This window comes from Mustela putorius, unplaced genomic scaffold, assembly GCF_011764305.1.
Source record: "Mustela putorius furo isolate JIRA1106 unplaced genomic scaffold, ASM1176430v1.1 tig00000596_pilon_pilon_pilon, whole genome shotgun sequence".
In the NCBI taxonomy this organism is placed as follows: Eukaryota; Metazoa; Chordata; class Mammalia; order Carnivora; family Mustelidae; genus Mustela; species Mustela putorius.
Window position 1 is genome coordinate 9504959 of NW_025421428.1, and position 24265 is coordinate 9529223.

General features: G+C 56.8%; 1 protein-coding gene and 1 long non-coding RNA gene across 2 annotated transcripts in view; one reads left to right on the forward strand and one right to left on the reverse strand.

Annotated features, from left to right (window-relative positions):
* Nucleotides 1-24265, reverse strand: part of FAM102A (family with sequence similarity 102 member A) — a 33801-nt gene that overhangs the window by 4063 nt on the left and 5473 nt on the right. Inside the window, exons 2-10 of the mRNA XM_004757235.2 lie at nt 7774-7894; nt 7526-7555; nt 5484-5600; nt 3110-3156; nt 2859-2986; nt 1081-1185; nt 803-995; nt 245-366; nt 65-134 (exon numbers count right to left, since the gene is read on the reverse strand). Of these exons, the coding sequence (XP_004757292.1) occupies nt 65-134; nt 245-366; nt 803-995; nt 1081-1185; nt 2859-2986; nt 3110-3156; nt 5484-5600; nt 7526-7555; nt 7774-7894 (933 nt within the window). The remainder of the gene's footprint in view (nt 1-64; nt 135-244; nt 367-802; nt 996-1080; nt 1186-2858; nt 2987-3109; nt 3157-5483; nt 5601-7525; nt 7556-7773; nt 7895-24265) is intronic.
* On the forward strand, nt 5891-7420 carry LOC123392786. The gene is made up of 3 exons (XR_006607439.1): nt 5891-6524; nt 6620-6753; nt 7251-7420. It is a non-coding gene; the product is annotated as an uncharacterized LOC123392786 (long non-coding RNA).

Genomic DNA, 24265 nt, shown 5'->3' on the forward strand with positions numbered 1-24265 from the left:
CTGGGCTCTCAGCACCGAGCCCCATGGCCACCCTAGGGACCCATCCCCAAACGGCGCCCCCTACCTGTTGGCCAGCTGGATGCCGCTCAGTGTGGTGGAGCCGTCGCGGCTCACAAACAGCCGGAGATTGCTGTCTGTGGGGACACAGAGGGGGGAAGACAGAGGCTGAGTGGGGCAGGGGCATCTGGGATGGCCCTGGAGCAGGCAGCACCATCCCCCAGGCCTCCCTGTGTGGGCAGCTTACCCTCAGTGTTGCTGCCGTCCGTGAAGTCCTGGCTTTGCATGATCTTCTCCACAATGTCATCTGCGTCAATCCGAGTGTCATCTACCCAGGTTGGGTGGCTCTCCACAGAGTCCTTCTTCCTCCTGGGGTGGGGCAGAGCAGAGTCACAGCAGTCCAGCTGGCGACAGGTACGAGGGTGACCATGGTAAGCCCGTACAGAGCTCAGGCTGCTCTGCATGCACGTGAGAACCTATTCCCTGTCGTGCTCTTGGAACCCTCTCCTCACCCGAGGCCAGGTTTTGTGGATGAGGACTTGGAGGCCCTGACAGGTTAGCTGACCTGAGCCTCTGAGAGGCCGCGCCACAGGTAAACGGGGGACGTAGGTCACGAAGCCTCCCCCGACAGCGCGTGTCTGTCAGGCCCAGGCTGTGCCCTTCGCGTCCACCCATCGGCTGAATCATCGCCATCCGACCCTCTGAGGCGGGACCCTGTTGTCCCCGTGCTACAGGGAAGAAGCGGAGGTTCCGGGGGCGCCCAGGAGGGGCCTGTTCTCCAGGAGCACCAGGCAGCGCTGCTCACCGGAATGAGCGATCGGACAGATGTGGCCTTGGCGGCCGCGGGGGCTTCTCAGGGGGCCGGTGCTCGCGCTCGCTGCCCTCGGGGCCCTCCACGGTCATGCCAAGGCCGCCGGAGGTGCTGCTGCTGGTGGACGTGTTGCGGCGGTGCGTCAGGTCCGAGAGGCTGGAGGAGCGCGAGTGTTCCGTGCTGTAGCCTGGCGGGCATGCGGGGAGGCCCGTTAGTGGGGGGCCGGCAAGGTGTGTGGAAGGCCGGGGGTGTGGGGCCAGGCGGGCACTCACCAGAGATTTTGGACTGCTGGCTGGCATAGCTGGAGTTGCGGGAGTGGCCGGAGTGGAACACCTCCTCCGGGCTGGACAGGTTCTGCTCGGGTTCCTCTGGCACCCCTGGAGAGCGGGGAGAAGGCGGGCTCAGCAGCGGGCCAGCCCTGGCCGTCCACACATGGCCTCTCACACAGTCGGCGGCGGGCAGAGGGGGGCACGCTAGGTGCTTCCCGCTTTACAGACAAACCCAGAGGCCCTGCTCCCACCACAGTCCACCCCTGGAGCCCAGGTCTGCTCATTCCACAAATATCTGTGAGGACGTCCTCTGCATAGTGCTGTAAATAGGAGGTGGGGTGTCACAGGCCAGCGGGAAGGGAGAGTGTTGAATGAAAAATGACCCCCAATTAACCATGCCTGAAATGAGATGAGTGGTACACAGCAGGCAGCAGTGTGCACTTTGACCCAGTCTGGGATCAGGGAAGATTTCTAGGAGGTGGCCTTAATGGGAGGCCTCATGGGAGGGAACAAGCCACAGAAGGCATCAGGAAAGGGGCCTTTCAAACCAAGGAACAGCGGAAGCAAAGGCCCTGAGGCTTGAATGAGCTTAGGTCAGTGTGGAACGAATAAGGGGAATGGAGAACGGCCGACCATCCTGTCGCAAGTCACCCGTAAGCCCAACTTCAAAACAAACTTCCCAGCACTCGCCAGCAGGAGGCGCAAGGGACCTGGTGTGTGTTGGGGTGGTCCACTCTGGGCCCCGTGAGTGGCTGCCTGCCCACAACTTCTGGTCATAAGAAGGAAGAACTCATCTCATCCACCCCCCTCCTCAGAGAAGAACACACCAGGCCCCAGGCTGGCCCCTAGGCCTGCCTGGGTCCTCACCCAAAGCACAGGGTTTCTCAAGACAGGTGCTCCACAGGGTGGGGCGGGGGTTGCAGGAGGAGAGGGCTAGAAAACCAGTCACAGAGGCATATGGGGGCTCAAACCCCACAATGCCTAGGAAGGTAGCTCCTTGCCTGCGGCCCTGCGTCTCTCTAATTGCTCTCGTGGTGCAAATTAGGGTGGCGCGAGCCGCCCAGCTCGCTCAGCAGCTCGGGGGCACTGTGCCTCCGGGCTGAGTCCACCCCCAGGGATGGAGTACAGGGGCGGGGAGGGAGGGGGGGAGGCTGGAGCCTTCTCCTGGACCATCTCCTCCCCCTAATCGCCATGCTGTCTCCACTGCATTTTTTATAATGTTCATAATGATGACAGTTTAGTAGAAACCCAATGCTGGGAGATACCCAGAGAATACAAAATACAAACTGTGTGCCAGGCAAGGGCACACTCGTGCACTCGGCTCAGCTCCACAGCAGCCCAGGCTGCAGGGGCTGCTGCTGCCCCTCTAGTCGGCAGTGGGGGTGGATGCTGAGACCAGACAGGCAAGACAGCCAGGCATGGCGGCACACCATCCCCCTGCCGGGAACCCTGCCCCACAGCTCAGGCTCAGCTCAAGTGCCAGCTCTTCAGTGCCAGTCACCGCTCCTGTCCCACCTGCAGGTGACATGGGCTTATTTACTGTTTGATTGACTCCTGTCTCTCCTGCAAGATGGAGCCTCAAGGTAAGGGTGCTGCTGTGATCCTGGCGCCCAGCATGGTGCCCTGCCTGTGGGAAGGGCTCAGACGTGGGCCTCATGGAAGCACTGATGGACATAAACACCATCCCACCACCCGTGCTCAGTAAGCATCCCCACTGGGACCTGGGGAGACGGAGACGAGGGCCATGGGGAGGCGCAGGGAGGGCAGGTGCAAAATGATACCTGAGTTGAGGATGGTGGGCCTCGTCTTGGGGGGCCGGGTGCCACTGCTGGTCCCACCGCCCTTGCGCGTCAGCTGCAGGGAGGAGTCCTGACCCGGGATGGAGATGGACTTGGCGGTGGACGGTGGCCTTGGGAGGACAGATGGCTGTGATTGGGGTGCCCCATGTTCGGGGGTCAAAGACAGGAGGCCAAGAGCCCCGAGGAGGGAAGAGTCCCTGTGTGGCACCCTCCCAGCCTGCGCCCACACTCACGTCTTAAAGCAGGGGTCTCCGGAGAGCAGAAGCATCCCGATGGTGACCTGCACAGAGGGAGAAGTCAGCCACACGGCACCCACCTGCAGCCGGGGTGCCTCCCCATGGCCCCTCTGCTCTGGCTGCCAACAGGCTGGACTCTGATCCTATCCCTGCCCCTTGCTAGACCTGGCAAAGCCATGGAAACGCACTAAGCCCCATTTCCTTAGGTGGAGGCGAGGACCAGTCCTGGCGCCTGCCTCCTGGGATAGTGGAGAGGACAAGGGGAGATGACGCTCTGCGTGGCTTAGTGCCTGGCACACAACGCAGGCGGCAGAAAAACTTAGTTACTGTTCCTCCAGAACCACGGCCAGGACAGAGGCCACAGTCCCTCTCCAGTCTTAGGTTCTTCTCACAGCCTGAGAGTGGGCGTGGGCACACAAGCTCCACGCAGCAGGCAGGGAGGAGGGAGGTTCACAAAGCCCACCCGGGTGGGGAGGGGCTCCCCAGGTATAACACAGGGCACGGGAGTGGGAGATGGGGTGCACACAGACTCTGACAAGGGGGGAGGGGTGAAACTTTGTTGAGTCAAGTAAAGCAAGAAGCCACCAGAAATTCAACACCCACTTTGGGCAGAGATTTCGGCAGTGGTCCGAACGAGGCAGGGTTGGGTCCCCAAGTCTGGGCCGAGATGGAGTGACAGGAAACGGGTGATAGGACAGGAAAGGGGGCTCATATCCCAGGGTCGCCACTGACAAAAATGGAGATCACTGGGCTGAGAGTTTTAAAGATTTTATTTATTTACTCGAGAGTGAAAGAGCGAGAGAGAGAATGTGCACAAGCAGGGGAGGGGCAGAGGGAAAGGGAGAGAAACTCAAGCAGACTCCACGCTCATGGCAGAGCCTGACATGGGGCTTCGATCCCTCGACCCTGAGATCATGACCTGAGCCGAAACCAAGAGTCTAATGCTTAACCAACTGAGTCACCGAGGCACCTCCCCGCCCTGTTTTTGGGGAACTAAACTCTACGTCCAATGTGAAGTTTGAATTCATGACATGAGGTCCAGAGTCGCATGTTCTACTGACCGAGCAGCCAGGTGCCTCCTGAGACTTTTTTTTTTTTTTTTTTTAACTGAATTATTTCATCTGGCGGTGATAGCAGCCTACAAGTGGGGGATGGCCCCAGGCTGCAGACAGGGAAGTGGCACTCAGACAGACTCCAGGGGAGTGAGGGCCCACGGCGCTGCAGACAGGACGTGGGGGAGCTGCCCCGGCAGCTGAGGCCACTGAACCCCCTCACGCCGTGATTTGCCTACGGGTACACAGGGTCACTGGGGCGAGACTGAAAGGCCCTAGCCCCCACCAAAACTAGCCTCGACCTTTTTGGGTGCCTCTGGTTCCCTCTGCGAAGGGTCCGGGAGGCTGCCGAGCCCCCCGCCGCCGCCTGCTGCCGAGCTCTGCTTCAGGCACAAGTGGCTCCCTCTGGGTCAGCTCGCAGAGGTGTGGTTACGCCAAGGCTGTTTTCCCAGGTGGAAGGGTAGGGGACAGGAAGAGAGGCGTGCTGCTAGCGGCGGACGCCCAGATACCTCTGTCCTGAGAGACCCAAGAGCCAGCGGCCTGGACGGAGGGAACTGGAAGGGGGCACGCGGCTGGGCTCGAGGGGCAGACACACCGGTTTGCCCCGGCCGCCCCTCGGCCGGTTCTTCCACTCACTGATCCTCCCCTGCAAGCTCGGGCAGCCTCATGTCACATGGGGCAATGGCTGGGAGCTGGACTGTGAAGCTGAGCAGCTGGGGGTCAAGTGTCACCTCTGCCTGTGACCCCAGGCAAATGATCTATCTAACCTCTGTGCCTCAACCCCCTCCTATGCAAAACTGGGTCCAAGAGCAGACACTACACCCCATGGGGCTGCTGTCCGGCATCATGAGATGAGAGGTGGTGAGCGCTCAGGGATGCGCATTTCAGCCAACCCTTAGCGAGACTGCTGGGATGCACCCCATCCTGGATTAAAGATGGGGACATGAGGCCAGTGCAGCGCCAGGCTTCTAAGGGTGGTTTCCTGGCCCTGGGACCACATCTTCCCTGTGTCTAGGAGGGACATCTGTATTTTTTTTTTTTTTAAGATTTTATTTATTTATTTGACAGGGTGAGATCACAAGTAGGAAGAGAGGCAAGTAGAGAGATAGAGGAGGAAGCAGACTCCCCGCCAAGCAGACAGCCCGATGCAGGACTTGATTCCAGGACCCCGAGTTCATGACCTGAGGCTCAACCCACTGAGCAATTCAGGTGCCCAGGCATCTGTATTTTTAACAACCCTCCAGGGGACTCTGATGAGGAGCAAGTTGGCCCCCGCCCCTTGGTGGGAGGGGACAAAAGAGGGGGCGGGGCCCTGGTACCTTGAGGATGGAGTTGTCCTGACGAGTGTTCTTCGTGTCATATCCCTCCAGCAGGCAGCAACGCACTGTGGAGCCTGAGCCTGCGAATTCGGCCAGGTTCAAGTCGGCAAAGCCCAGCTAGGAGGGACAGGAGAGAGTGTGGGAGACTGCAGGAGATGTGGGTGCCCAGCAAGTGGCACAAGAGTTAACTTGGCAGCGGGGGAGGCAGATCCCCCGGGCCCACCCCACAGCCCAGACTGAGTATTGCATAATGGCACCCAAGGACAGAGGCTGGTCTGGAGCTCTCACATCCCTGAGCCACACAAAGCGCCCTTTGTGCAACATCCCAGAGTGCACTGGGGCAGCGCCTGAGATGAAAGGACACTGTTGTCTGTGACACAGAGGCATTGTTCCCTGGGAAACAAGGCTGTGCTGTGGGAGCCGCCAGGCCAGCGGGCGGCGGGGGAGGGAAAGCCCGTGGGAACTCGGTGTGGGGGTGGGGGTGGGCAGGAGGGCCTCCCGGAGGTTGGAGTGAGGGGCTTGTAGGAACACCTGGCTGCTCCTGGGATGCAGGCAGAGGCACCAGGGATGCACAGGAAAGTGGTAGCACATTCGAGAACAGGGTATAGGAGCTGGGAAAGCCTTCGAAAGAAGCCAGGTCTCCAGACCTTGGGGAGGAAACTGAGTTGAGGTGGGAGGGTGCTGGGATTAGGACAACCAAACCAACAGGTGGCATTTATTGAACACCTACTACATGCAAGTCTCTACTGCAGAGTTTAGGCACACACAAGCCAGAATCAGAGACATGGCAGGTTCAAATCCCAGCCCTGCCATCGAGTCAGAGGGACCCCCATTTGGCAGGGAAGGAAACTAAGGTTCCAGTGGGGAAGTGATTTGCCCAGGGCCCCACACAGCCCAAGACCAGGCCCAACCAGTGTCCAGACCAGCCGCCCTCTGGGCCCCAGCTTTCTTCCCTGGAAACTGGGGGCAGGGCCTGTCATGGGTGTTTGCTCACAGGACAGAAGGGAAGGGCCTGTAGGTCTGACCTCTGCCGGGCGCCTGGTAAGTACCCGCTGTGTGGAGGTGGGAGGCCACAGCTGTCTGCGCCTATGTGACCACGGGAGGAGAAATTTCCACTCTGGCGGCACCTTCCACAGCCAGTTGTAGCCACCCTGCCCTGTTTCTGGAGAGGGCCACCAGCACCCGGGCCAGGGCAGAGCAGATGGCCCAGAACACAGAGCTTCCTGAGCTCCGGTCAATGGGAAAGAACACACCTTCCACGCAGGGCAAGGTGAGGCAAAGGCATTTCCCCTCCGGGTAGTCTGAGTTCACCGCCTGCTGCCAGGCCGCATCCCAGGGGCCAGAGGATGGGCAGTATGTCCCTACCAAGAAGGGGGTCTAGGGCAGAGCGGGCTCATTCAGAACCAGAGGCAACCCCTGCAGCCGCCTTCTCCCACTGGTCCCCATGGGTGCCGAGCAGACGGCAACAACACAGATGGGCCACAGCAGGGGACCAGCTGGGTGCCCGCCACCCAGCCGCACAGGGGGGCATGGCCACAGTTAGAAAGCAAAAGGGATCTACGAAAACGTGCCCACGGCTTACTGGCAAGTGAAAACCACGCTGCAGAATCTGTTTAGAATAAGTCCCTTTTGTGTATGTAAGAAGCCTACTGTCTGCGCGCACACAAGTCCACACACGGGGGCTCATTTTCCGTTCTTCCAAACCGCAAGCGCGTGGGTTTGACTCGCTGCTCTGTGCATACATCATAATCTTCTTTTCCTTAACAGGTCTGGGAAGACCTTAACGAATCCAAGGATGGGGTCTGGGGAGGAAGGCTGCAGAGGAGGGTGTGGAAACTGCCCCTTCCACTCTGAACTTCTGTACCGTTTGTGCTACAAGAAGCCCAGGGTAGTTTTGTACTAAATGCAAAGACTATCAATAAAGATATTTCTAAGAAAGATGACATCTGCAGAGCTGAGTGCCTCCTGTTTGGTGCAGAGAGGGGCCGAAGCTCTTCTCACACCTCTGATCTATCTCACTATCCCTTCCCAGCCCCACTCACCTTGGAATAAGCCTTCCCGCCTTTCAGCTCCTGCAGAGAGAGACAGAAGCAGCAGCATGAATACAGAACCCAAGGGACCTCATGTGTCTCCCCAGCACCTCCGCCCCGAATCTCACTGCTGGGGATAAGTCAAGCCAAGGAGCAGAGAGGCTCACTCCTTGCCCTCTGGAGGGGACAGGTCAGGGGACGGGGCTAAAGCCATTGGATTGGTGGCCTCAAACCCCCAAGCCCTAGCCCCCAAGCCTTACCTTGCGCACCGACACGCGGAAGATGCAGGGGTCCAGCAGGCCGGTGGCTGGGTTCGCGCTCATCTTACACACGAAGGTGAACCTCTTCCGCCACCGCACACAGTTCTCCTGCACCTCCTCCCTGCGGGGCAGACAGAGAGGGGAACACAAGCGGGCAGGTGAACACAGGTATCAGCGACAGGACCAGCCTTTAGGGATGAGGCAGAGGAGCGCAGCAGAGCTCTCACTTTTTACTTTGTATCACGAAGTGACTGTATTTTCATAAAAAGGACATGCTTGTATAGTGTTGTAAAAACAACAACAAAAAAGTAATTAAAAAAATGAAAAAAAAAACCACAAGGTAGGGGTGAGGTCAGGCAGAGGGGAGGCTACTCCTTGCCCCTGCTTCCAGCACTGCCCTCTCAGTGCTGCCCTTGTTCTGTGGCTTTGGGGGGCTCCTTCCTCTGCCAATACCTCCCTGGCCCCTGGCCATTCAATCGACCCTCACAACAGTCTTTCCAAACTGGCCCCAGAGCCCATTTTACAGATGAAAAGTGAGGTAAGCTACTTAGTGCCACTCAGTCAGGAAACAGCTGGCCTTCTGCTCAGGGCTGCCTGGCTACGGAGACCCCTTCTATACCACGAACAACAACAACAAGGTTAATAGTAACAGTAACACCGTCTAAGGCTCATATCCCGCTTCCCCTGTGTTAGACAGCACTCATGGCACTTTGGCGGCACTGCTCCAAGGGCCAGAGACCCATAATCACACCAATCCTTCCAACAACTGTCTGAACAGCTACTGCCATTAGGCCAATCCCACATTCACAGACACCGGGAGCTGGAGCCAAGACGCTGGCCCAAGGCCCACTGCATGCACAGCAGAACAGGGACTTGAACCCGAGCTGTGGGCTCCCAGTGCCGCATGTTTCACTCTCACCATACCAGCCTGAGATACCAACTTGGGGTCCTCAGCTTCCCGGATGGTAAGTGGGGAGTTGGTCTTCAGCCCAAGTTCCTTCTGCACCTGGGGGGGAGGGTATTACCACACTGAAAAATTCAGCACCCCCGTAACAGGGCCATGCTTTGTGCCCTGGGAGTGAGTGGAGCCTGCCCCAGCTGCTCAGCAGGATCTGGGGTGGCAGCGACAAGTTCCACAGCTCCGAGCAGCCCCCAGACCCCCACGGCCCACCTGGCAGAGCCTGTGCTCAGGAAGCGGTGGCCGCAGAAGGGACGGGATGGCGCAGAGATGTTATCTCCTGCCCCATCATCCCATCTAACAGGACTGGCCGCGTTGGACAGCTGAGGAAGTGACCGCTCCACATCCCGGGGACCCCGGGGTCACAGGTTAACTGCCAGACTGCGGCCTGAGGGGAGGGGCTCAGCACAAATGCGGCAGCGTCTGACACGGGCATGTTCACTTCGCACACAACCCTGATGGCAGGCTCTGTGCACCCTCTTCCACAGCTGAGGGCACTGAGGCTCCAAGAGATGGCCCCAGACCACACCCCCAGAGACTGACAACGCAGGATCTGAAACCAGGACTGTCCCATTACAGTCGGAGCGTTCAGTCATCCCCCTGGTTCTCGGGCTCCGGAGCCTGGAGAAGCCTGGCAGGCAGGATGCACTGGGGATTCCGGGCCCGAGACTCGCACCCGAGTCTCCAAGGGCCAAGTACAAGTCAGGCTCCGAGCTTGCAGGGGACTTGATTCACAGACTAACACTGACAGTTACCCCCGTGATGACTCAGTGTCACCAGGAGAGCGTGGAGGGAAAGGGTGAGTCAGATTAGGTGACTGGCCACAGGGAGGTGACATTCAAGCTCAAAGGGGAACGAAGAGAGGGGTGTAGCCGGGGGGGGGGGGGGGGACAGTTCCAGGCAGAGGAAACCGCGTGAGGGAGGAACAAATATGCTTTTGGTTTCCATGGCCTTGCCCCCGCTGCGCCGAGCCTCGACGAGGAGCCCCCTCCTGACTGCGCACGAGGCTCCTCTCGTATCCTGCCAGGGCTGTAACAGGGGCAGCAGGAAGCAAGTCAGGCAGACTTGGGCTCCCAGCCCTCACATCCCTGAATGACTCAGCCAGGGCCTGACTCTCCACCCTCATGGGTAAAACAGGTGCACCACCCACTCATTTGTGGGCACCTGGGAGCACCCGCAAGCCCCACAAAAGGCCCGGCCTGGGGAGTCTGTGAGACGTGTCTCATCTGGTGAAGACACGGGGGACCCCAGCAACTCCCTGCAGCCCCAAGACTGAGAACTGGCACAAAATGTGAGGGCCAGAGATGAGAGGGAGAGAGAGAGAGGGCCAGGCCTCCAGCAGACAGGGACTGGGACGCGGTCCAGAGCAGTTGTCACAGGAGGAGCCACAGCCCTGGGCCGGGAGCATCACCTGACCCAACCTTGCTGGTTCCACCCATTCATTCAAACATGTGCCCGGTGCTGTTCTATGCACGGGACCCCGGCAGTGACCAACTTACACTGTGGTGGGAGGAAAAATAATGAGGTCAAGCAAACAAGAAAAAGTAGTGCAAGGAGAGAACTAGAAATCTCTCTCCTGGTGGACACTCTGATCATGTACGTAGAAAATCACAACGAATCCACTAAAAACTATCGGAACACAAGAGCTTGGCAAGGTTTCAGGATACAAGATCAATATACAAAAATCAATGTTCACTACATCCTAGTGAACATCCACAATGAAGAAAATAATTCCATTCACAACAGCATCAAGAAGAATAGACAGGATTACATTTAACAAAAGAAGTACAAAATATATATATTCTGGAAAACTAGGAAAATTACTGAAAGAAATTTAAGAAGATCTAAATATATAGAAAGACATCACAGAGTCATGTTTCCAAAGATCAAATGCTGGTAGGACAATGCTCCCAAATTGATCTAAAAATTCAACACAATCTCAGCGGGCTTCTTTGCAGAAATTTGACACATTTATCTTAAACCCTGGAAATTTAAGAGACCAGAATAGTCAAAGCATCTAGAAAAAGTAGAAAAGAACATAATTAAAGGATTCACATGTCTTTGACTACAAAACTTCTACAAAGCTACCATAATCAAGGAAGTATGGTTCTGGCATAAGGACAGACACATAAGCCACTGGAATGGCATTGAGTTCAGAAAAAACCTTCGCATTAAGGGTTGATTGATTTTCAGAAGGGTGGGGGGGGGTCTTTTTAACAAAAGTTGCTAGGACAATGAGATATTCACATGCAAAAGAATGAAGCAGGACCCATTTCTAATACCATATATAGTAACTAACTCAACAGGGATCTAAGAGCTAAAACTACAAAATTCTGAGGAAAGAAATACAGGATAACTCTTTGTGCTTGGGATTAGGCAACAGTTTCTCAGATATGATGCCAAAAGAACAGGTGACAAAAGAAAAAAACAGAAATACTAGACTTGATCAAAATTAACCTTTTTTGTGGCTCACAGAGCACCCATCAAGGAAGGGAGAAGACAGCCCACGGATGAAGGAAAATATTTGCAGACCCCACATATAACAAGGGACTTGTTCCTAACAATATATAAAGGGCACTTAGAACTGACCAGTAAAAGACAACCCAATTTAAAAATGGGCAAATGATCAAACGCGAACACACACTTCTCTAGAGAAGATACACAAGTGGCCAGTAAGCACAGGAGATGCCCAGCGTCACTGGCCATCAGGGAAACACATCAAAACTATGATGAGTGACCCTTTCACATGCACTAGGAAGGCTATAATCAAGACTGATCATAACAAGAGCTGGCAAGGAGAAACTGGGGCCCTCACACACTGCTGGTCAGAGTGTAAGGGGGTGTGGCCCCTTCGGAAAATCGCCCGGGCACTTCCTAGAAAAGTTAAACACAGTCCCCTTAGGACTCAGCAATTCTACTCCTAGCTGTACATCCAAGAGAAATGAAAGGTAAGTCCACAGTCTTCGTAACAGCAATTTGTATGGCCATCTACCGTGAATGCCTCCACACACGACAGGATATGTAGGATTCAGCAGTCAAAAGAAACAAAGCACAGCCCCGCATCAGGCTCTCTGCTCAGCAGGGAGCCTGCTTCCCTCTCTCTCTCTCTCTCTCTACCTGCCTCTCCATCTACTTGTGATCTCTGTCAAATTTAAAAAAAAAAAAATCGTTAAAAAGAAACAAAGCACAGATACCCCATACTCAACCTTGAAAAACGCTATGTGAGAGAAGCCAGTCACAAAGAACCACGTATTGTGTGATCCCACTTACATGAAACGTCCAGAATGAGCAAATCTCTTGAGTCAGAAAGACTGGTGACTGCCAGGGGCTGGGGGAGTCAGAAGGAAATGCGGAGTGGCTGCTGATGGGTATGGGGTCTCTTTGGGGTGATGAAAATATGCTACAAGGGACTGTGCCCATGGTTGCACAACTCTGTGCATAGACTAAAAACCAGTGAACTGTATGCTTTAAATAGGTGAAAAACCAAACATGGTAGGTGGGATAAAGAGAGAAACACGGAGAAAACAGAGGGGAAGGTGGGTCAGGATTGCTGAGAAGAGATAAGAAGGTGAGCGTTGCTACTTCTGGCAGATGGCTGGGTAAAGCCGGAAGGCAGTGACATCTGAGCAGGGCCAGCATGAGGAGTGAAGACATAAAAGACTAGGGAGAGCTGTCCAGATGCATTAACGGCAAATGCAAAGGCCCTGAGGTAGAAACATGTTTGGCAAAAGTGGCCTGGAGGCAAGGAGCTAAATGGGACTGGGGAGGAAAGCAGAGGGGATGTGGTTGGGGAGGGGGCAGGCGTCATGCAGGACCTCAGGGGCCATGGTGAGGTCTTTGAATTGAATTCTGATGGTGGCTCTGTCTTGCCTCAATGGCTTGAGGCAGAGATAGAGAGCAACCCCAGAGTCGGTGGGTGGAAGGGAAAAAAGAGTAGAAACATTTCCCGAGCAGCCTAAATGGGGGACCTGGGGGGCGGCCATGGCTTCCACAGGGACCCTCGGATCTCCACCCAGCCCCTCCACTCAACTCAGCCCAGGAGCTGGAAGCAGCTGCTGGAGACCTGAGGAGGAAGCTCACAGTGTTGGGCGTGTGGAAACACCCAGAGGAATCAGGATTAGTGTCTGGGAACAAAAGCTGATACATGGGATTGTAGGCTCTCTCCCTTCCCCTTGTGAGTCTGCCCTGGGAACAAGGGCCAGGAAGCCTGAGGCCCTCTCTGGGTTCCTGTGGGCCTGCCAGGCCCGGCCACACGGTACCCTCCCAAGCTCAGGTAACAGGCGCCTTCCTCTCCCTCCACAGGAAGATGGGCCGGGACAGGACTCCGGGGATCAGCGCTGGGCCTCCCCGTTGTTTCCACAGGGCTCTAAACACACACTATTAAGCGCCACCACTCCCACGGGAAGAGGCTCACAGCCCCACCCCGGCCCAGCCCCAGAGGTCACGGCAAGGGCAAAACAAACACCTCGGCAGAGGCCCCCCCTCCCAAAGGCCTACTGTGTGCCACCCAGCACTCCTCAACCCTGCCAGGTGGCTGTTACCGGGCCTGCCTGGCCGGTGACAGGGTGAGGCTCCAAAAGGCTGAGTGACTCTCCCACATGCTGCGAGGACCAGAGGCCAGCCTGCGCCCTGAGCCCCAGTCCCAGAACCTGAGATGATGGCCCAGCCCAGCCCCGGCCCCACAGCTGCCTCTGCAGAGAGGGAGGCAGGCCCAGGCTCAGGACAGGGGCAAAGGAGGGAGAGCAACACGAGCATGGGGCAGGGGAGGGGTGTTCATAAGAACTGCAGGAGTGGGGCACCAGTGGTGTTCAGTGGGTTAAGCCTCTGCCTTCGGCTCAGGTCATGATCTCAGGGTCCTGGGATCGAGCCCCGCATCAGGCTCTCTGCTCGGCAGGGAGCTTGCTTTGCCCTCTCCCTCTGCCTGCCTCTCTGCCTGCTTGTGATCTCTCTTCAAATAAATAAGTAAAATCCTTAAAAAGGGGGGGGGGCAGGAGGCCATGAGCGCCAGAGAGGGAGCTGGCCAGGCCAGGTCTACGGGAACCTTAGGAGCTAGACTCCCTCGTGAACCTTTTACTGAGCCCTTAGTGGGTGCCGGTACTGCTGAGGCCCTGGGGATATGACCCATCTCCGCCTTCCAGGAGCTTAGTCTGGCAAACCGAGGCACAAAGGCCGCGAGTGCCCTGGAGGGCCGGGTGGGGGGTGCGTGAGGGAAGGAGACCAGGGACGGTGACCCCTGAGCAAGGAGCTGAAGCAGGTGAGGCAGGGACCCGCGCCCTGGGGGAGCAGCAGCCCGGCAGGCCAGCGTGGAAGGAGCAGGGCAAGCAGGGGGTGCTGGGAGGGAAGCAGGAGAGAAGATCTTGGCCGCAAGCTTCCAAACCGTGGTGAGGTGCCAGCGGTCACGGGCGCCCACGTGTGCTCAGGTAGGTAGGGAAGCACAGCAGAGACCAGTGGAGGAGGAGTTTTCTCTTCCTTTTGAACTGAATGATCAGTATGGCTTCTTTTAAAAGCATGACTCGGGGCACGCGTGGAGATAGGTGCCGGGTTGTTATACACAACTAATAAATTGTTGAACACGACATCAAAAACTAATGATGTACTGTATGTGGGCTAATTGAACAGAATAAAAATAAAAAATAAAAATAAATGTACAAAAGCATGACTGGGGGGAGAAACGAACTCCTCTGGGAGGGCTCAGTGTTGCCATGAGGTCCGAGGCCACAAAGCCACCATAGGGAATGACCCCCAGGAATAGCAGTGGCCTCGTGCAAGACCCCTTAAGGGTGACTAGGACTGCGAAAGCCAAGTGCTACCTCACACCACTGTGACCTTGGGGCACTGTGGGTGCAGGGGACAGGGACCTGGCTTGGGCGCTCATGTCCATCTGCAATGACAGGAAGCACAGTAGCGCCTGTCTCAGAAAGACAGGGAGTGTGGAAGAATTAAAACCAATGAGTATTTATGAAGAAAAATCACAAATAAGACATTTGTTAAGAAAACACAGGACTGGGTGTCCCCACTGTTTGCCCTGCCGATGTGGCTCAGGATGGGCTGGAAAACAGAACCGTCCAGATGGCGCAGCCAAGTCCAGAGAGGAGGCCATCCAGAGCGCTGGAGCCCGGGCTCCCAGGCAAGGGGCTTGTTCCTTGGCACTCTGGCATGAGGGGACAGTGGTCAAAGGAAGGAGGGAGCTCACAGCGGGTCTGGCTAGGGACACCAGGGCCCATCTTCTTCATTTCTGTCCAAGAATCATTTCTACCATCAAAATTTAAATTGAGGGGACCTGGGTGGCTCAGTGGGTTAAATAGAGCCTCTGCCTTCAGCTCAGGGCATGATCTCAGGGTCCTGGGATCGAGCCCCACATCGGGTTCTCTGCTCAGTGGGGAGACTGCTTCCCCTCCACCTTTTTCTGCCTGCCTTCTCTCTGTCAAATAAATAAATAAAATCTTTTTTAAAAATTTTAAATTGAGAAATGAATAAAGGGAGTGAGGTTAGAAGGGCTGGTCAAAAGCCAGAGGGGGTGTGACCCCTCATCTCCCTGATTCAAGGCCTGGGCCCAGACCTTCCCACAGGACCAGGTGCTCCTGCCTGGGGTTTCAAGCATGAGTCCCCAGCTCCATACTGCCAGGGACAGGTAATTACAGAGACTGCATTTTCAGGGGAGTTTTGTTTTTAGCTTTAAGATATACAATTAGACATCCGAATCCCAGGGAGGCGTGGGGAGCCCTCCACCCACCGCAGCCCACGGTGGCCAGCCCCGTGGCAGAATTCAGTTATTTCTGGGTTGTCCTAAAATAGGGCAGAGCACCGCAGGAGGCTGCTGTCCTCAGCCCAGCAGAACTCCCTCGGAGCACCCCTGGCCCCAAATCCCGACCAAGGCCTCTATTACGCATCCACAGAGACTTACTGTGGGTGCCGGCTTGGCGTGGCGCCTGGGTGGGTGTGGGGACGCAGCAGGGGCAGACCTTGCAGAGAAGGCCCCAGTTGAGTGGGGGAGACAGACACTTCCCACGTGACTAGTAACTGCCACCAGCCTCTGAGAGGGCAGAAAGGGTTCTGAGCTGATCTGGAGGGGATGGGCAGTGACACTGGAGCTGGGACCCCAAGGTTGAGGTTGGCCAGGTAAAGATTAGAGGAGATGTCCCAGGCAATGGGAACAGCCCAAGAAGACCCCAAGGGAAGGAGGGGCTCCTGGGAAGAGGTGAGAGGCCAGTGTATTAATTAATTGGTAGTAAAAGCAGGTTCTGTTCATTTAGCTTGTGCTATAGGATACGTGCTTCATATACGTGACCAACCGAACTCTATCACAATCCTATGAGGTATGTGCCATCATCATTCCCATTTTACAGAGGAAGAAACTGAGATCTAGAGAAGACAGGATAGGCCCCAAGTCACAGAACGGGGTTGGAAGCTGATCTGAGGTGGCCTGACACCAAGGCCACACCTTCAGTTCTTCCCCGTGTCGGTTCCCCTTACAAGCAGGAAGGGTAAGTGGGCACACCTGGGAGGAGGGAAATGCTTCTTCCCAGACCCCAGCCTCAAAGGCTGTGATGGGTGGCAGGTCAGGTTGACATGAGCCACCATCCTCAGCCTCTCACAATGAGAGGCTGGTCAGAAATTCAGGATTCCCAGCAGGAGCGACCCCAGAGTCCAGAACCTCCCCCCAGTTCCCCAAGGCCGGCCCACAGCCACATCCCCAGTCCCTGGCCCAGGCCAGCCTTACCACCCAGGAAGTGCAAAAAGATCCCAGAGCCGTAGCACCCCCAGGGTCTCCATCACTCATGTGACAAGGGGTTCCCAAGTGGGAGCCACCTCCTGGCCACAGGCTGCCAAGCCCACAGGGTCCTTGCAGGCAGAAACAAAAGAGGCCACTTGGTGCCTCTCTCTGGAGCTGGAGCGAAGATGCAGCACGGCCTGCAGTCAGCAGAGGAACAGAAAGTTTTAGGAGAAGGAGGCCGGGGTATCAGTGGGGCAGCCCCTGGAATGGGCTCCAGCGGGACCCTGCGCCCACCATTAGCCTTCACCCTCCCAGCCGGATGGCCTCGTCTGCACGCCTGCCTCGCTACCACCTCTGCTCAGCACGGAGCCCTGGTCTGGCAGGGAGCAGCTCAGCCGTGGCCACAAGCAAGGCCCAGAACAGGGCTTCTCAGACTCAAGAGAACACTGAAAACCCTCAGCTCAACACACAGATTCCCAGGTGCTGCCACAACTAGACTACAGGGCAGGGGGTCTCTTTCAATCTTAGCACTACTGACGTTCGGAGTCGGAGATTCTTGAGGTCCTGGGGGGAACCCTGTGCACTGCAGGATATCCAGCAGCATCCTGCCAGTAGCGTAACATCAGCTGTAACGACCAAAAATGCCTTCAGACACTGCCGACTGTCCCCCCAGGGGACGAAGTCACCACCATTAAGAATCACTGCTGCAGGCCTTGGGCCAAATCCAAAACGGGGCTGGATCTCATGACCCTGAAATCACAACCCTAGCCGAAATCAAGAGTGGGATGTTTAACTGACTGAGCCACCAGGCACCCCATGGGCCGAACTTCTTAAACAAGCTAATGTGGGGTTCTGATGCAGGAGGTGGGCCTCCAGCTAAAAGAGGGGCATAACCAGGAGCACTGAGGGGGACCCCAGGGACCTCCCAGCCCCAGCTGGGGTCCTGGATGCCTGAGTGGGCTGGTCCCTGGATTCTTCCCATCCGGCCCCTACAGTGACAGGGAACCAGAGCAAGGCTGCATCACTAAGTCCCTCCCAGCGGATCCAGCAGCCCCAGGGGGCAGGAGGGCTGTCTTGGAGCCCAGGAGCCCAGCCAGTGCCTCCCCAGCCACGCCCACTCCATGATCTCGAGTCCTTGGCTGGGATCCTGGGGGAGTGAGCAGTCGGTCGCAGTGATGCAGCCAAGGTTCCGGGCTGATGAAACACAGCCCAGGCCGGGAGAGGCAAGAGTCTAATAAGGAAACAATTTAAATCGACAACATCTGCCTGTGCTTCCCCGAAGAGAAGAGTGTACAGCCGCCTGGGGAGGGGCCCGCTCCAGGGACCGGCCAAGGCGTCCATCCAGGAGCCGTGGGGCGGTGGAGCTTCCATCCCAGCGGCCAACGTGGCAGCCCAGCGGCATCTGGCTCCTGCCAGGAATCCAGGGCTGCGCGCAAGGGAAGCAGCTTGCAGCAGTTCTGACACAGGCAGCGACTCTTCCTGCAACAGGATGAGGCAGCAGTCAGCTCCGAGAGGCCAGCCAGCCTGCTGACACTGGAGTGCTCGGGGAGGTGGTGGGAGGGATGTCACCAGACACCTCAAGACCCCTCTTCTGCTCCCCTGCTCCTGGCCAGCGAGTGACCCATGGAAGTCCAGACTGGACAGCTCACTGGGGGCTGCAGCAACTCTAGATTGAAAAAGGAGTAGGGGGCCAGCCAATCACTCAGGCTTGCTGGGGAAGCATCAGGGTCAGGGGTAAGGACTCTGGAGCCAGGCACAGCTGAGTTGTAATCCTGCTGCTCACCAGCCCCAAAGCTCGAGCTGGATCAAAGAGCCACAGCAGCCAGGGACCAGCTTCCCCGTTTACAGACACAGGCTCATAGCCTCCCTGCTTGGCCTTCTGTATCCAGTCAGGCTACAGGGGCGGCTTCCCCACCACCTGGGGAGACCTGTGGATGCTTTTCCCATCTGACAATAATGGGCCACTCCCTCTTGCTCTTATAGCCCAAGAGGAGTTCAAGCCATTGAAAGGATCCAAAGTAAACCTCTAGCTTTGACCAAGTACCAGTCCAATCCCTCGCACTGGGACAAAGATGCCCTCTGTATCCAGTGTTGCCCAGCAGGGCTCCTGTTTCCTAGGCATCCTGACCCATATGTCAGGAATTAACGCTCTGTGAGCATGACCACCGCCTACTTCTCAGATGAGCAAACTCTCAAGAAGTCCACTGGTCACACAGGACATGCTGACCTGCCCTCCCAAGCCCTACCTCAGGAGCCCACCCTGAGAGGGCACGCACGTTGAATGGGGGATGTGGCTGCAACCATCAGAAGCAACTCAGAGGGTCCAGCAGGAAGCCAGGCACGCCAGGCCTCTAACGGAGCCTCCCCTTTCCCACCCCAGACCATATATCTGAATGTTTCCCCCAGCCTTGAACCTTGCTGGGGTATCCCAGGAGGTAGACTGGCAGGTGGCCCAGGCAGGCATGTCCAGGCCGCTCCTGGCTGACTCACATCTGAGTGGCATTCAAATCCTCCAAGAAAGGAAAGAGACAGGCAGGCGGGAGGGAATCCCAACCTCAGGGCCTGTGAATGGCTGGTCGTAAGTAAGTCAGGGAGATGTCTCTATCCTCTGAGTCCCTACCCAACCCCATCAGGCCTTTCCAGAAAGTACCCTTCCCCCAACTACTGCAGCCAGACAAATCACTTCCTCTTCTGGGCCTGGGTCCTAGGTATGGTGAAAACAGAACAAGGCTCCTGTGTCTCAGAGCACAGAGCTCCGAGAGGCGGGGCCCTTGTCTCACTCACTGCTGCTTCTGAGTCCTGAGGAGGGCACCTGGCACGCAGTAAGTACTCAGGAAGTGTCTAATGACTAAATCAGTGAGCTTCACAGCCCTGTTCCCAACAAGGGCTACCACAGGCCTTCTTACAGTGCTGCTTCCCAGGGCACCTGGGTGACTCAGTGGATTAAAGCCTCTGCCTTCGACTCAGGTCGTGCGTGGTCTCAGGGTCCTGGGATCAAACCCCGCACTAGGCTCTCTGTGCAGCGGGGAGCCTGCTCCCTCCTCTCTCTCTACCTCTCTGCCTACTTGTGATCTCTGTCAAATCAATATAAAATCTTTAAAAAAAAAAAAAAATGTTCCTTCCCCCTTTAGGAAAAGGGCCTTCGGCTGTGGTTGGGCCATGTCCTCTGCAGTGTCCAAGGGGTCAAGGGTGATTGTCACCTCTGGATCTGTCCTTAGGTGTTCTCACTGCCCCACACATGGCTCCCTGGTCTTCTCTGAGGTGACTCGGGGATGCTCAGCGAACAGTCATTCAGAGTCACGTCTCCTCACAGACTCAGATGTCTTTTTCCAGCCATCTTCAGCATCTCCCCAAGATTCCAACCACAGGGCAAAGGGCTCAGGGTCAGGTGGGACCATGAGGCCCTGACTCACCAATCCCTACCTTCTCCTCAACACCTGATTCTCCTGCAGACTCATGCAGACCCTAGCCAATCACTGCCTCTGTCATTCACTCATGCCCCACACATTTACCAAGCATTTACTGTACTGAGTCCAACCCTGAGGAGGACCCTAGAGAGACATCCAGAATAAGCCTGGGCCTCAGTCTTGTCTGCAGCCAAAATGCATGTGGCCATTCTCATTCAGGTCCATGTGATTCCTCTTTAGTCAATTCAAAACCTTTAGGAGGTGCTGGAGCCTTCTCTCCGCATTCAGGGAGAGTACCCAGTCAGTCATTCCCAAAGAGAGGGGTCAGGGCCAGAGCAGGCGGGAGAAGCCAATGCCAACCCCCCCCACCACCGTGGTGCTCAGAACTCCTCTGAGAGCGGATGCAGCTAATGGTCTTCCCCTGCTCATGGGCCCCAGGTCAGGGATCACGGCTGTCTTGGTCATTGCTGGGTCCAGTGCCCAGTGCAAGGCCAGGGCAGCAGCCTGGCTCTAATCACAAATGTTTGCTGACTGGGTGAGTCACAGGAAGAGAGAAGAGAAACAATTAAAAGGAGAGACAGAGGAAAATGGACCTTTCCCTTCTGCTCCTGCCCTTGGGTTCTCTCCAATAACTGTCCTGGATTAATATCGATCACAGCCAGTCTTGGCTGAGCATTTACTCTGTGCCACAGGCTATGCTGGATATACAACCGGCATTAGTCCACTTAATCCAAACACCAAGCAGCTTACCACCCCATTTCACAGATGAGGAAAAGCAAGGCTCAGAGAGATCCCGTGGTCTGGCAGCCTCAGGAGCCCATCCTCCCTCTGAACTGCCAAGCCCCCACAGGCCAGCAGTCCCTGCTGGGGTTTTGCAAGCAGCAGAAGGAAAATCTGCAGCCAGAGAAGACCGTTGGCAGCTGCCAAGATGAGTTACAGTCTCGTAAACAGGAGCGATGCTTATCAGGTCAGGACAGCTCAAGACTGCTCCACCGGCAAGACCCTGGAAAGACAGAACCGCCTCCAGACTTCCAGGCAGCCAAGAAAGCACCTCATTTTTGTCTAGAGGTGCCCCGCACTCCCAGAGGCGTAGATGTCTCACGGCTGTTGCTGACACACATGTGTGCACATGCTGTCAGCGTTCAGCTCACAGATTCTCAGAACAGCCCCCTAGAACCAGCCCCCAAGAAGCAGGACAGGCCCCAGAAGCCCCTTGCAGGCATGACTGCCACCCCAACAAAGAGATCATCACCCTGACTCATATTAGGGTGGGTTTTTTGGTTTTGTTTTTTTTTTTTTTTAAGATTTTACTTATTTGACAGAGAGAAACACAGCAAGAGAGGGAACACAAGCAGGGGGAGTGGGAGAAGAAGCAGCAGACTTCCCACAGAGCAGGGAGCCTGACGCAGGGCCTGAACCCAGGATCCTAGGATCCTGACCTGAGCCGAAGGCAGATGCTTAACAACTGAGTCCCCCAGGCACCCCAAGGGTGGGTTTTTTTAATCACATTGCTTTTGAACTTTCTATCAACAACAACACACAGCTCGCTCTTGTCTGCTTCCTTCCCTCCACGTTGTTCGTGACGCCCATCCTGGTTGTGAGTCGCAGTGGCTTGTTCATTCTCACTGCAGAGGAGGCTCAAGCACGGTCTGGAACCATTCCATGAGGACAGCTGACAGCCACCTCCCCTTCTGCAAACCATAGCCCCAAGTGGATAACCCCATGGCTGCCCTTGGTGGTACTAAAATACAAATCTGACTCTTCTGGTGGCTCAGTGGGTTAAAGCCTCTGCCTTCGGCTCAGGTCATGGTCTCAGGGTCCTGGGATAGAGAACGCATCGGGCTCTCTGCTCAGCAGGGAGCCTGCTTCCCCCTCCCTCACCCCCCCCCCAACCTCTCTGCCTACTTGTGATCTTTCTCTGTCAAATAAATAAATTAAAATCTTTAAAAAAAAAAATCTGACTCTTCTGGGGCCCCCCCTTCGGAAAGGTCCAAACCCCTCCCCGTGGCCTGCTGCCACTTCAGGAACTCCCCCACCTCCACCCCAGGAGGCTGGCTCCTCCCCACTCAGCACACCTGCCCTTGCCCTCCTTCTGCCCTAAGGCTGCTCTTCTCTCAACCACCTGCCCCCTCCTCACTGGGACCAAACCCAGCACCGTTTCCCAGGGAGGGGCTCTGTGATGACAGGGCTTTGCCCCCAGGAGCCCCCACACCTCCCCCACCCCAACGGAAGGTGTTCAGGAAATCGTGCCCTGCAGGACTGGGAGCCGCAGGTGTGCTCTGCCCCCACATGTCTGCTCTCAGATAGGAAGCAGCGGCAGGAGAGGATGCCCAGGCTGCCTTCCCCCCGAGCCCTCCCCAGCACGGCACCATGCACTTTCTCCCTACTCAGCAAGTTTGCTCTGCTTTCAGCTGCCAGGTGCGTGGCCCTGTGCCGAACAGGTAGCCCTCTCACCGTCACAAGAGCACCCCCACACCATCTGATGGAGGAAGAAACCAAGGCTGAGAAGACAAGGCCTCTGGCCACTGTCAGAGAGCCAGCAAGCAGCCGCCAAGGTCCGACAGCAGAGTCCGGGCTGGGCCCCAGCCCCCTCCTCCTCCCCATCCCACCAGGAGCATCCCCAGCTCCCACAGAGGCTCCACCCCACACAGCCCATCGGTGTCCCCAGCTGCCTCTCAGTCACGGCCTCTGAGCCCACGGCGGTGCCCAGCTGCCTGGTGTGCGGGCGAAGGCGGCTCCTGACACGGACTGACAGCTCCGGCCCTGGGGCAGGGAGGGGCCGGACCCGAGCAGCTGGCGGTGGCCGGCACACGATCCAGCACCACCAGTGCCCACGCTGGTTCAGTGCCAAGGAAGAAAACTCCCAGCCCCGTGCCAGCACCAACTGGCAGCAGGAAGCTCCAGAACTAAGAGGCAACAGAGGCCGCTCCTGCCCACGGTCTGGGGACGGAGCTAAGGGGCAGGGAGAGACCGTCGTATCCTGAGATGAGGACCCACAGTGGATAGAGAAGGCAAAAGAGTCCAGAGAAGGCTTCCTAGAGGAGGTGGCTCTTGGGCTGAGCAGGAGTTTAGCCAAGTGCAGCAGTGGGGGAAGGGAGCTTGCGGTCGAGGGAACAGCAGAAGCGAACAACTAGGAGAGTAAGGTGTGGTGGAAGCAGGGGGGCACCGGGAGAGGCAGGGGCCTCCCACCCACTGAGGGGCCCCTGGCCTCCCCACCCACTCCCCTGTCCCCGCTCCCCTAACTGGGCGCTTCCACCTCGACTTAGGAGCTGTTGGCCTGTCAGAATGGGTCCCCAAGCCAGCTGTGGAGAAGGTCCTTTCCCACAGGCAGACTTCACCCCACCTCCCAGCCCAGGCCCTCCTGGGGAGAGGGCCCCAGATCTCACGGGCTCAGAGCCACGTGAGGTGGGGCAGGTTCAAAGCAGTGGGGGCAAGAAAAGCACCGAGACCCACAGGAGACCCTGTGCTCCAGCGCGCTAACAGTCCCCTTAGTCAGGAAGTGTCCTGGCCCATTCCCACCCCTCTGAAGGGCAGAGAGCCCCATGGAGGAAATGCCATCTCCCACAGCACCCCAGAGAATTATGAGAGAGACACAGCACCCCAGAGTCAGTCCTGGCCCACCAAGAAGCGCCAGCTGCCATGGGACAGGTCAGGGGTAGGGGGGTGGGGGAGCTGAGGTGCACCACCCAGCCCACCGCTGTGACTCAGCCCAGGGACCGGACGATGGACTGCAGTGTGTCCCGTGCTTCTAGCATGTCCCAGAAGCCAAGCTGGATGTTCTCACTGTGTTGTCCCAAGAACACTTCAAGGTGGGCACCACCAGCCCCGCTTGGTAGGATCTAAGGGACTAAGCTCCTTGCCCGAGGTCACACAGGCAGCAAGAGGCAGGACAGAACGTCCTTCCCAGCCCTGTGTCTGGGGCAGGGCACCAGACTGACCAACTAGGCAGCAAGTCCTCAATTAGAGCCGCCTTTGGCTGGTGGCTGCTGGCTGGTGGCTGGTGGCTCTCAGTTGACATCTGGGCAGGGTCAGGGGTCAGCGGCTCCAAGCCTGCATCTGAGAGCTATTCCCTGACCAAGGTGCCAAAAGAGGCTCAAAGTAGAAACCGAAGTTTTGCAAGCACAGTCCTAAACAGACACCACTACCAGGCGCAGACGGCCGCAGTTTCAGTCCTCATCAAGGCCACAACTGGCTCAGTGGGACCTACAGAGGGCAAGGGGCCCAGGAGATGACAGACTTTGGGTCACAGAGCCCATCTGAAACCACGGGAGCGGGTCTGGTGTGCCCATGACCAGAAGCACTTGCCAGACAAGGTGGAAATGAAGAGAGACACCCCCCACTGCCCCCACCCGGTCTCTTTCTGAGCAAATCTGATGTTTCTCGCCTGCTCAAACCACGCCGTGACTGTCTGGC